The sequence below is a fragment of the Frankliniella occidentalis genome, unplaced genomic scaffold, assembly GCF_000697945.3.
Source record: "Frankliniella occidentalis isolate FOCC.00 unplaced genomic scaffold, Focc_3.1 Scaffold97, whole genome shotgun sequence".
Classification (NCBI taxonomy): domain Eukaryota; kingdom Metazoa; phylum Arthropoda; class Insecta; order Thysanoptera; family Thripidae; genus Frankliniella; species Frankliniella occidentalis.
This window is the reverse complement of record NW_026267226.1, coordinates 857,671-868,489: the sequence shown is the minus strand read 5'-3', so window position 1 is coordinate 868,489 and position 10,819 is coordinate 857,671. Positions and strand designations below refer to the sequence as shown.

General features: G+C 44.8%; 3 protein-coding genes across 3 annotated transcripts in view; 1 reads left to right on the top strand and 2 right to left on the bottom strand.

Annotated features, from left to right (window-relative positions):
- Positions 1–214: 214 nt before the first annotated feature.
- LOC113205347 (SH3 domain-binding protein 5 homolog) lies at positions 215–4,662 on the bottom strand. Its single transcript, XM_026420932.2, has 7 exons — positions 4,515–4,662; positions 4,124–4,186; positions 3,875–4,052; positions 3,653–3,771; positions 3,481–3,564; positions 2,601–3,404; positions 215–2,516 (listed from the first exon to the last, which is right to left on the bottom strand). The coding sequence occupies exons 1-7, from the start codon at positions 4,569–4,571 to the stop codon at positions 2,274–2,276; spliced, it is 1,548 nt and encodes a 515-aa protein (XP_026276717.1). The 5' UTR covers positions 4,572–4,662; the 3' UTR covers positions 215–2,273.
- Positions 4,663–4,787: 125 nt separating this feature from the next.
- Positions 4,788–7,467, top strand: LOC113205346 (phosphatidylinositol N-acetylglucosaminyltransferase subunit Q). Its single transcript, XM_026420931.2, has 7 exons — positions 4,788–5,584; positions 5,667–5,798; positions 5,886–6,021; positions 6,108–6,252; positions 6,334–6,526; positions 6,600–6,714; positions 7,199–7,467. Exons 1-7 carry the CDS (start codon positions 4,937–4,939, stop codon positions 7,387–7,389), a joined length of 1,560 nt encoding a protein of 519 aa, XP_026276716.1. The 5' UTR covers positions 4,788–4,936; the 3' UTR covers positions 7,390–7,467.
- LOC113205344 (pre-mRNA splicing regulator USH1G) overlaps positions 7,444–10,819 on the bottom strand; it is a gene marked incomplete in the record, with an annotated part of 53,613 nt that continues 50,237 nt past the window's right edge. The window contains 4 exon segments of the mRNA XM_052269636.1: positions 7,444–8,320; positions 8,411–8,664; positions 8,758–8,953; positions 9,029–9,552. Of these exon segments, the coding sequence (XP_052125596.1) occupies positions 8,073–8,320; positions 8,411–8,664; positions 8,758–8,953; positions 9,029–9,552 (1,222 nt within the window).

The window sequence follows — 10,819 nt, the reverse complement described above, 5'->3', positions numbered from 1 at the left end:
CCCCCTCGCGCGCCCCCGTGGGGCTCACCTGCCGAGTCCTCCAGGAGGGCGGTCGCCTACTCCGCCAGCAGGAAAACAATGTTGCCATGGCAACGCACAGTGGTTACCTGCGGTTACCTCGCGCTCACCTGACGGGCACAGTGGTTACGCGTTTTACCTGCAGCCCCATAGGTCAGAGAACGCATGATGAGGAAGAACAAGTAGAGACCGAGCATTGCAGTCGTTCATTAAGCATTTATTAATAAATATTGTATTTATTAAAGTAGAAGCAAACGATTTTCCAGACTCCAACCCATACCCATCAACAAATTCCAAAATATTTCATATTAACATTCAACAAATCTTAATTTTCAGAGGATACTTTCCATACATTTTGTAATACAGAAAAAATATTAAAGCTATAACCAGCTATAACAAATAACGATGCTTGCAAATAGTAAGATAGTAATGCATACAATATTAAGTTAATCAAACCTACTTGCTCCCAGCACAAAAATAAATACAACATCACAATATGGGATTCAGCATTCCACAGGTAAATAGCATTTAAAACAAGATAATGGAATTACAAAAATGTCTTTAGAGGTTTTTAAAAGCAAAAATAATAACAATTTCTGTCCGAAATGTAGCCGCTCACTATCTGTATCACATACTAGATGGCACAACTGGCACAACAAGCAAAATGCCAATCCCCAGTACCACTAATCTCAATACATTTTGAATTTGTTCATCTTTTAGTCCCTTAAAACTATGTGAGAGTGAATGACCCTAGACTCTCTTCTAGGATCAATCTTAAAATACCAACCATTGTCACAACACATAGATGAAAACTACAGTATTTTATATTTTTACAGGAATAGCAAAATTTACTGTTTGATGGTAGCATAAGTTCAGTCATAAAACACAATAAACAGAAATATCAAACATGCAAATTGTACATTGAGCTTTTACTAATGTACTGAACACTGAACAGTACAACTTTACTGTGCTACAGCAAATAGTACCTTACACCAAGAAAAATTGGTTTTGTATATTAGAACTCACAACCACTTGAGTTGATATCACAAAGTAAATGTCTCAGTTCAGCATAATAAAGGCAAATAGAAATTTTTGAAAATGAGTTGCATATTAAATGATCTCAAGCACAGTTTGCATGAAGGTAGAGGACTCAAAGGCAAGGAAGTCAAAGTCCTACATGAAGGGTCTATCCATTAAAATACAATTAACAATAATCACAATAGCACTACTACCTTACCACCATATACATGATGGACCATTATATCACTACCAAAGGCAGATCAAAAATTGCGCCCAAAAATGGGATTAAAAGATAACATGGCTGCCACAATACAATGACAACAAAACTCATTTTACAATCAAAGGAAAGGACCAAACACTAGTCTCAAGGCAAGTAAGTATTATTGTGAACTGCACAAACATGTTTAGCGTAATTGTACAAGACATTGATACGGTTGCAATAAATTAGATAAAAAAGGAACAAAACCAAGTTCACCTACACAAAAACAATAAAAAAAAAACAGCAATGTTAAAATAAACAAAAATCATTTAGTTGCCAAATTCAGTGTCTGACGACTTAAAGAGGAGGTTCTTTACTCGGCTCCATAATACGTTAAAGTCCGTTGTCTTCACATAAAGCATTATCATTTTGAAAATGGTAAGATAAAATGACTAACTAGATCAGAAGAGATAGCAGCTATCAAGGTGAAACTTCAAGTACGTGCATTCATACTCTAATCCAATAACTGTTGCTAACTAGTTCATGAAAGTCCTACATACATGTCATGATTCTTAAATCAAAACTCTTTGTACTTAAGATACACCTATGCAGTAGATAACTTGTGATTCATGGCAGAAAAAAAGTAGGACAACTCCTATGTACCAAATTCTACATGCTGTACATAAAAAAGGGTAAGATTGTTTTAAACAAATTATAGCAATAACAAGAATTCTTTTCAATTTTTGATTCCTTTCCTTCCAAAAGTGTAACAGAAGAATATAAATTTTGAGCAGAATGCAATTAAAATCATGGAGAGTAATAGTATGATGTTACTAAAAATATTGCAAATCATTCAAATGATCCACACTATTCTCACTGCTTGCATAAATTTTAAAAGTTTACACATATTTTATCACAGGTCTTAGTCATGGCAGCATAAAATGGCAATACCTACACAGTCATGCTCACTCTGAATGACAATGGTTCAGTAGCGGTGGGACATACTTATTGCAGTAAGAATAACTTACAATCAGATTTAGTTCAACACCGATGAGTCTGCTGCTTTGCCCATAATATTGTTGCAGCTTTTTGAGTTCGGTACAGAGCTGTTTGTACAAAGTACGTTTTTCACTGGACTCTGGTTGGCTGATTGGTTTCTGCTGCCTGCAGACGATCCAGGCAAACTAAATGGTCGCCCAGTAGTATCTCTTTTTCTTGACATACTTAGGGAGGTATCCATCGAGATAGCACGAAATTGCTCAGGCAGGTCATCCAGTTCCTGCAATGGAATAAAAAGTCAGTATAAATATATTTTGATCTCACAAAAATAACAATAGACAAGAAATTAAATTAGATAACTAACCTCATCAAGGTAACACTCAGTTTCATCTTTCTCACTGACAGCAGAGGACCCTGTTGCTGCTGACATGCCACTCAAACTTGTCATATCACAGCGGTCTAATTCAGATTCATAGTTCTCCATCAAATGGTTCAGTAATGCATGGTTGTATGCCTCTTCTCTTTCACTTGCTATCTTACATTCCATGCCAAAGTCATCTTCAAACGTATTGCTTCGATGAAAAATTTCAGAAGAAGCAGGTAGATTAAGAACAGATGGACTTGGATTATTCAAAGGCGACTCATTTGAATTCTTCAGTTGCGTTAAGTTATCCAACAAAGGTAAAGCAGTAAGGTTAGATCTTGGTTGTGATGATAGGGTTGGTTTAGCTGGTGATGAAGATTGACTGCTTCCTTCAGAAGCCAAGACATTCTTTTCTTCAGTGATGGGGTTTTCATTGGCTTGTATTTCTGAGGCTTTTTCAGGAACTTGTGATGTATTGTCTAAAATCTCATCATTTGGAGCAGGAGTTTCACAAAATACAGGTTCAAGCTCTGCTCCAACTCCTGGTTCTCTTGGACCGCAAGGTGGTTCTTGTTCTGCTTCAATTTGTTTATTTTTATTTCTTTTGCAGTGGATCTCTTCAGAAATACGCTCAAGTTCTTTAAGGGAAGCAGCATAGGCCCCTTTCACAGCAGAGACTTGGCTTTGAAGGACTTCTACCCGTTCTTTCTGAGAAGCTAGCTGTTCATTACAGAAGGACTTCTCATCAAAATAAGGCCGTGATTTGATTATGTGACGATGGAGGCGCTGTTCTAGTTGTTGAACCTGTTGGCCACACATGTCTAAGTACATTGAGAAAACACAATTATAAAGAATTGATTTATTTTTTGTAAAAATTTACCTTTTGCTCAGACGCATTAAAATGCATTGCTCTTTTGTGATGTTCTCTCCCACTTTCAGCCTTTTGAGTTTCAGCATCTCTCACCTATGACAGAATTGAAACATTAGAGCGACTCATAAATACATATAAATGAAATTAAACAAATCAAAACTATTCAAAAAATGGTTACTACCTTGAGTGTTGCATGATTCAACATTTCTTGCCATGCATTGTCAAATTGCCATTCATGTTGTTTGCTCAGAAACCGTGCTTCAGCAAGAGCTACAGTCTCCTTAGCAGCTGCATGGATTTCTGAAGAAAGAAAAAAAAAGGGCATTAGTTCTGTAGAACAAGCTATAGAGCATACTTTTATCTATAAATTAATGAAATGTATGGGTGTACAGTAAAAGTTTACCATTAGCTCGCTGGTAATGAACAGCGGCTTGCTGACATTCCAACTGGGCTTGTCTAGCTACCTCTAGAGCTTCATAGTAAGGACGAGCTTTCTCAACACAACTCCCTAAACTTTTTGATTTATTCTTTAATCTTCTTGTGCAGTCGTTCAGCAATATTCGAAATGTTGTGTTGGCTTCCTAAAAGTGAAAGATTTGTTAGCATGGCTTTAAAGAAAATAATGATAGGGAAGTAGACACAAGTTTCTTACATCCAAAGCAATTTCCAATCGGTTGATTTCATCTGTGGCAGTGTTGAGATTTTCAAGTTCAATCTAAAATTAAAGGAGAGCAAATGTTAAGCAAGTTATAGCAATAGTTCAATGACAAGTTACAGTTTGACATTTAAACGGTCCAAGTGCATCATAGATAAATAAATTACATAATGACATCACACAAAAATATGATTAAGGAATTCTTAAGGCAATGATAAGCGCAATTCTGTGAATAAATTATGACATTTAGCGCATTGAGAGCATTGACCTTCTCAGGCCAAGGCAAACGTAGACCTTGTACGTAAGATCTGAGGGAGATGAATAATGTCCCCCATACAACATGCACCTCACCTGTCTCTAGAGCGAGGACGTAAAATGGTCAATTTACCTGAATTCGTGGATCCAAGGCTCCATCAACATCGTCACCGTCGACGGAGTCACTCATGACGTTGGGACGTCAGAGCAGGAGAGAACGTCCAAACCCACTGAGGATGCTTGGAGCACGCGCGCCCTCCTCATCAATCACTATCACATGATAAGAGCAGATCGTCGGCAGTCTATTGAGCGATAACACACAGCCGAAAAACGCAGATGTGTCCAAAGGAGAAGTCAAAATTTGCGTCAGTAAACGAGAAAACACTTGTCCGCCATCTTAAAACATTGTCTTTTTCGACTGTCGTCTGTTCGGGACTCGACTTTGTAAACATAACCTATGTTATGTTTGTTTGAACCGGATTGGGCGTGACTATATTTTTGCCTTGAAAGAACAAATAGAAAATGTCACTTGATGTCAGAAGTATCTTCTGAATTATGGGAAAAGATCTGTTATTTTTACCTTGTTCGATATACGAGAAGAAGCATTGCCAATTGTACGGTGTTGTTCAAAATTCAAACTGTGACAGAGATGTGTCAACAAGTCATTTTGTTTTAGGTATAGAGTCCAAGCCTTTTCCTACAAATCATCAGAGGAAATATGATGATTATGTCTTAATTGGTGAATGTCAAAGCAATGTCGATTCAATTTCCTTGGATTTATTTACCGCAACTAACAGTGAGAGTGGAGTCACGATTCAGCTTTCAAATGATACCTTCCAGTTATTGCCATCAGCAAATAGTAAAATTCAAGACATTTCTTCTTCTATTGTTATAATAGTGTACGATGATCAAGTTTTCATGCACTCGGAGCTGATATTTTTGTCTAATGGTGACCATGCAACTAGTAGCGATCAATTCCAAGTGCTGGCTCGTTTGTTGAAGAAGCAAGTTGAAGACAAAAGAAAACAATTTTGGGACTTTCTTCAATTACTCTATATTCCTATTCTTTTCATAGTTAATATTTTGCTTTACATTGTGTCAACGGCTAAGCCAGTGTTCCAGTATTCTGCTTTAGGAGTATGTCTTTATGATTTTCTAAACTCATTGGCATGGGCTGTGAAGTCCCTTAAAATTCAAAAAAAGGTACGTCATTATTTTACATATGTATTAATTTTGTAGAGGTTTTAATTCATTTTTATTGAAACCATTGATTTGTGTTTATCAGGTATCTCTAAAAGTGGGCAACTACTTTCTTGCCACTGCAGTGGATATATGTGCTGGAGTCTTTCTTCTATATTTAATGGACTACATGGAAATTTACTCCCCTTTGTCTGATTACTTGCTAAAAATTGCCAAGGTGAGTTTTAGCTATAAGATTTTTCTCTTATACGTTTAATGCTAAGTGTGGCTGGATGCTAAAGTAAACAGTATTTTGATCTTTCAGGAAGTTGTGCATTCTCTTCAGTATCTCCTGCAATGGCTTTCTGGTTCTCCTGCTGGATTAAAATTGAATGGACCTTTCAATCTCATGATGGGCCAATTCTTTATGTACCACATCAAATTGTGGTGGATATTTTTGTGTTAGTACAATTATTAAGCTTAGTAATTTTTAAAAATTAAAAAAAAAATGTTTCACAATTTTTTAAATCTGTTATTTTTTTATTAGCTGTAGCCCAGCCAGTTTTGGAGCTCCTGTTTAATATCTTTCTGGTGCTGGGAAGACTCGGGGTGACATTTCAAGCTGCGATCCTTTCAGACCTCTTAGCTCTTGTTAGCTTTCATATATACTGCATTTATGTTTATGCTGCAAGGTATATACTTTACGCTTTTCTACACCAGAAATATGTTTTTTACTTTTATTCTAAGTACTTGTCTTTTTTCCCCTTTAACAGAGTGTATTACCTTCAGTTGTCAGCTTTAAGGGCTTTATGGAGACTCTTCCTGGGAACAAAACACAATCCTCTGCGTGAAAGGGTAGATTCATGTGAATATTCACCCGATCAGTTGTTTGTTGGAACTATTACATTCACTATACTATTGTTTTTGTTGCCAACAACCCTTATGTATTATGTGGTCTTCACAACAGTAAGTGTATGGTGGTCCTTGTCCTTTAAAAAAAAATTGTGATGACAAGATTTGTTTTCTATGTTTCTTGTAGATGCGGCTTGTTCTCTTGAGTCTCTCAGGCATTTTGACTCAGGCTTGTTTCATTTTTCATGCCCTACCTATCTATGCAACAGTCCACTGGCTCTGTGGGTCAAATGCAATTTGCAGTAAGTACATACTCAGGGTTGTTACAGGTTCTGGATTTTCAATTTTACTGACTTTTCCCTGACTTATCCCTGACCAAAATCCCGATTTTTACTGACTTTTTAGGCAAGAAAGTAGGCAGTATTCCGAACAACGGGAGGGAAAATTTCACTAAAAACAAGAGTATGCACAAAAGCGGCGACTGGCTGCGCCGGCAGGGCCCGGCAAGTGCCACTGCCATGGCAGTGCACAGCTCGAGCGTCAATTTTACGCATTTTCCCTCATTCATTTGCACGAAGGCAGTCAAATGGATAAATTTTACTGACTGCTCTCTCAATTTTCCTGACTTTCCCTGACTTTTCCTGACCCATTTTCTAATTCCTGACTTTCCCTGACTTTCCCTGACTTTCACGGTCTGTAACAACCCTGATACTTTTTTCTAGAGTTAAATCTGTCTATTTTCAGGTCCTTTTGCTATCATCAGCTTCCAATTTTATTTTTTTACAGAGACTGTGTATGTAACCTCTAAGACTGGTTCCAATGGAAATCCTGTCGTCCTATTTGTTACTCCTGTTGCTGACTCTTGGTGGACCACTGTGAAGTTTTGTCTACCTGATACAGTTCTCTGTCCACCCATTGTAAACTTTGGTCAATTGTTCCATAAATTATCTGTAGGTGAGCTTGTGTATCCTGTGTGAGTTTTTATATGTTCATACTTCATGGCTGTCATGTACCGTTATGTCACAACAAAATTAAATTTTATTTTTATAATTCAATTATTGACATTGACTGGATCACAACTTGTTTACAAGCTGAATTACAATAATTTTTGTGACCTCCAAAAAGTTTTCGGTTGACTGTGTCTGCTTCCTAAGAAATCCGCATCCATTCTTTAAGTTTACATGCTCTCAATCTGAGGCTGTAGACCTCAGTTCACACAACTTTCGTCTTTTACAGTTAGAAAGAAATTTGGACATTTGCACTACACAGCCAAGTTATTTGAAGCTAGAGATACACAACAAAACTCCTTTTTTGCTTAGTATCGACAATTCCGAACAGATTGGATGTAATCTAAAACTACTTGATATTTACAAAATACACACTTTCTTTCTTTGTTTTATATGCACACTCAAGCATTGAGTCAGATATGTGTCTTACATATTGGCAATTTACAAGGTTTTTCAAGCTAATGAGGTGAGAAATTTGTAATTGATTCAACATTGTGCCACATAGTCTTTCTGAGTCATTTAGTTCTCTTGCTTGCTTATAGGTATTTATAAAATAAACTATTCACAAAAGGATAGTTTCCTACTTTGGTTTCTATGCAATACGGATTATGCCGTTTGCATTCACAGTTGACGCGTGAGCAATGTGATTTGTCTCAGAGACGGCTGTCCAGCACCTGCCCTGGGTTCTCTAAGGCTGCCCGACGCTGGTCGATGGCTCTGAGCAACTTCTTGCGAGGCCCCAGGGGAAGTCCCAACGTCTTGAGGTCCTCGTCGGAGAGGAGCACCAGTGCGTCGAGATCGATTTGCTCAGAGATAAACCGACTCGCGTACTCTCTCAAGCCGGATGCGATGAGGAACAGCTGCACCGTCGACCACTGGGGATCGACGTCGTCGTCGTCATCTGGAATCACAAAGTTCGATACATGTCCGGGCTAAACTCTAAGACGCGTCCGCGGGCTTTCGCATTGTCTCGAGTAAGTCTCGGACTCACCGCTCGGTAGGTCCGACTGGTCCCAGGGCAGCTGGTGCAGCTGCAGCTGCGAGGCGTGCTGGTTGCGCTGCGCCAGGCTGCCCGCGCTGCCGATGCTCGAGTCCTCGGCGCGGCCCTCCGACCCGGACCGGCCGTCCGACCGGCCGTCGGACCGCTCGCTGGAGGCGCCACCAAAGCCGCGGTCGTGGTCATCGACGTCGTCCTTGTCCTGGAGTGACGGCAGCGTGCTCAGCGTGTTGGTGATGGCGGACGCCCTGCGAAAGTAGAGTGGCAGTGAGCCTCGCTGAGGTCAGGGACGCTCATACTGCCCTGGGCTGGAACCGCTAGCTAGCTGCTCGTGAACTTACCGGAAGGCGACGCTGCCGAAGCCCGGACGATCGAAAATGCTGGGCGGCTCCACAAGGGGGACGTCGTCGCCGAGGCCGCTGTCCGAGTTGTGGAGGAAGTCGGGCTGCGACGTAGACCTGCTGAGGAGAGCATGCGGGGCGGCGCCGAGCTCGCCAGCCGTGTCGAACACGTCCGCGATCTTGCCTCGCTTGCCCACTAGAAGGACGCAAACATTAACGAACATGTTAGGCAAAGGCTGCTCGACAAGGGAACCAGAACCAGTGGTCTCACCTGCGGCGGGGCTCTCGTACGAGCCGACGAGGAGGATGTTGGAGCTGGAGCGGAGCCCCGTCAGCGACCTGGTAGAGCGGTTGCCGCCCTCGTCGACGACCTGACCCACCTTGAAGTCGCCGCCGGCGCCGGCCTGGCTCGCGGTGGTGCGCTGACGCTGCTGCACGCGCTTCTGCACGCCGCCCGCCCCCGCGCGCTTGAGCAGCGTGCCCGCAGCCGAAGGGTTGGCCGGCGGCGCCACGATCTGCGAGAAGCGCTGCGAGTCCGCGCCGCCGCGGCCCCCGCCGCTGGACACGGAGCCGGGCCGCAGCGCGCGCAGCCGCAGCGCCGCCAGGACGTTGTGCGCCGCCGCGGCCTCCTCGCTGGCCTGCACGGCGTCCTCCTGCATGCGCCGCCGCTCCTCCAGCAGCCGCCGCTGCTCGCGCTCGCGCTCCTTGTCCGCGCGCCGCTGCAGCTTGGCGTACGTCTTGGCGAGCTTGTCGGCGTCCTTCTGGGCCTTCTCCTTGAGCGAGCGCACCCGCTTCCTGTGTAGGGCAAACGGAAAGGGCACATGAGTCGCCGACACGGCGATATCCCCCTCTGTCGGACTCTCCCCCTTCGGCGTGGATCTTTGCGTGACTGCTGCACTGCCAGTCACTCCGGGTTACTCCACGAGGAGGTGGCTGCAGAGCAGAGGCCCCGTCGGCCCCGTCGGCCCGGGGCAGAAAGGTCAGAGCACATTGCTGCCCTCTTGCCCTGCCCTGCCCCGCCAGAGTCAGACTGCAGCGGGTACCATTCTCTTGTCTCGCGAGTGTGTTGAGCACCTTGTCCAGGGCCCCGACCTGCCACGGCGGGGAGGAGGAGCGAGGCGTGGCCAACGCGCTGCTGCGCGCCCCACTGACACCGTCTCTGCAGGCGACTAAATCGCGAGTCGTGTTCATCGGGAACCGAATGCGGGGTAATCCTCCTCGTCCAGCTCGCGGCGTGACTCCCGCGGCCGTCATGGCGGTTGAGGCTGCAGCAGCAGCAGCAGCAGGGCCGGGCAGGGCGTTCACGGGGAGGAGGGCGCCGCTCTCTCCGGGCCGCACCGACCCCGCTCCCGGGTGCAGGAATGTCCGCGCTGAAAGGGCTATGGCTCGCCACGGGTCCGCGGTGCGCGGGCTCGGCGGCGGGGTCGGCTTCCGGGCTTGGCGTGCCGAGCCCTCGCCGCTGTGGGAGCCGCGGGCCGTCGCGTGGCCCGGGCGGCGGCCTTCCCGTCTGGCCCCACCGAATCCGAATAAACCGCGGCCCGCGGGTATTTTTCACACGATCAGCGTTTACTTCCAGCTCCAGACGCCGCCGCCGCACCGCCGCCGCACCGCCGCCGCACCGCCGCCCCCTCCAGCCGCACGCGGCCGCGAGCCCCAAATGGGGCGTAGCGGCCGAACGGAGCCAGCCGCCGCGCCGCGTCTTTCAACTAATCTGATTCCTTTCTGTGAGCGGCGCGATAGATTGTGCTCCCGCGCCCCCTCCACGTCTTTCTCCGTCTCCTCCAAGCCACGGCGGTTCGCGAAAAAGACGAAAAAGAAAAAGTCAAGGAAACGACGACGACGCCAAAATGCAATGATGCGGTTGGGCGCGCGGATCGCCGCCGCGGTGCTTGAGCGAGCTGATCCCCGCCCGCGGCCCTTCCTCCCCTGACACTGACGGCGAGCTGCGGGCCGTATAATCACGGAGAGCAGACGACGCCCTCGCCCCCATGGGGGTCCCTCGGGTCCCCACGGTGCTCGCGGTGTCTTGTTGTTACCTTCAGACGGCTCGGGGAGGGCGGGG

Coding starts and splice junctions, on each gene's coding strand:
- LOC113205346 (XM_026420931.2), top strand. CDS start 4,937: ATGGGAAAAGATCTGTTATTTTTACCTTGTTCGATATACGAGAAGAAG. Junction 6,022..6,107: donor ATTGTGGTGGATATTTTTGT/GTTAGTACAATT, acceptor TTTTTTTATTAG/CTGTAGCCCAGCCAGTTTTG. Junction 6,253..6,333: donor ATTTATGTTTATGCTGCAAG/GTATATACTTTA, acceptor CCCCTTTAACAG/AGTGTATTACCTTCAGTTGT.
- LOC113205347 (XM_026420932.2), bottom strand. CDS start 4,571: ATGAGTGACTCCGTCGACGGTGACGATGTTGATGGAGCCTTGGATCCA. Junction 4,187..4,514: donor CCTTGGATCCACGAATTCAG/GTAAATTGACCA, acceptor CTTTAATTTTAG/ATTGAACTTGAAAATCTCAA. Junction 4,053..4,123: donor GATTGGAAATTGCTTTGGAT/GTAAGAAACTTG, acceptor TTTCACTTTTAG/GAAGCCAACACAACATTTCG.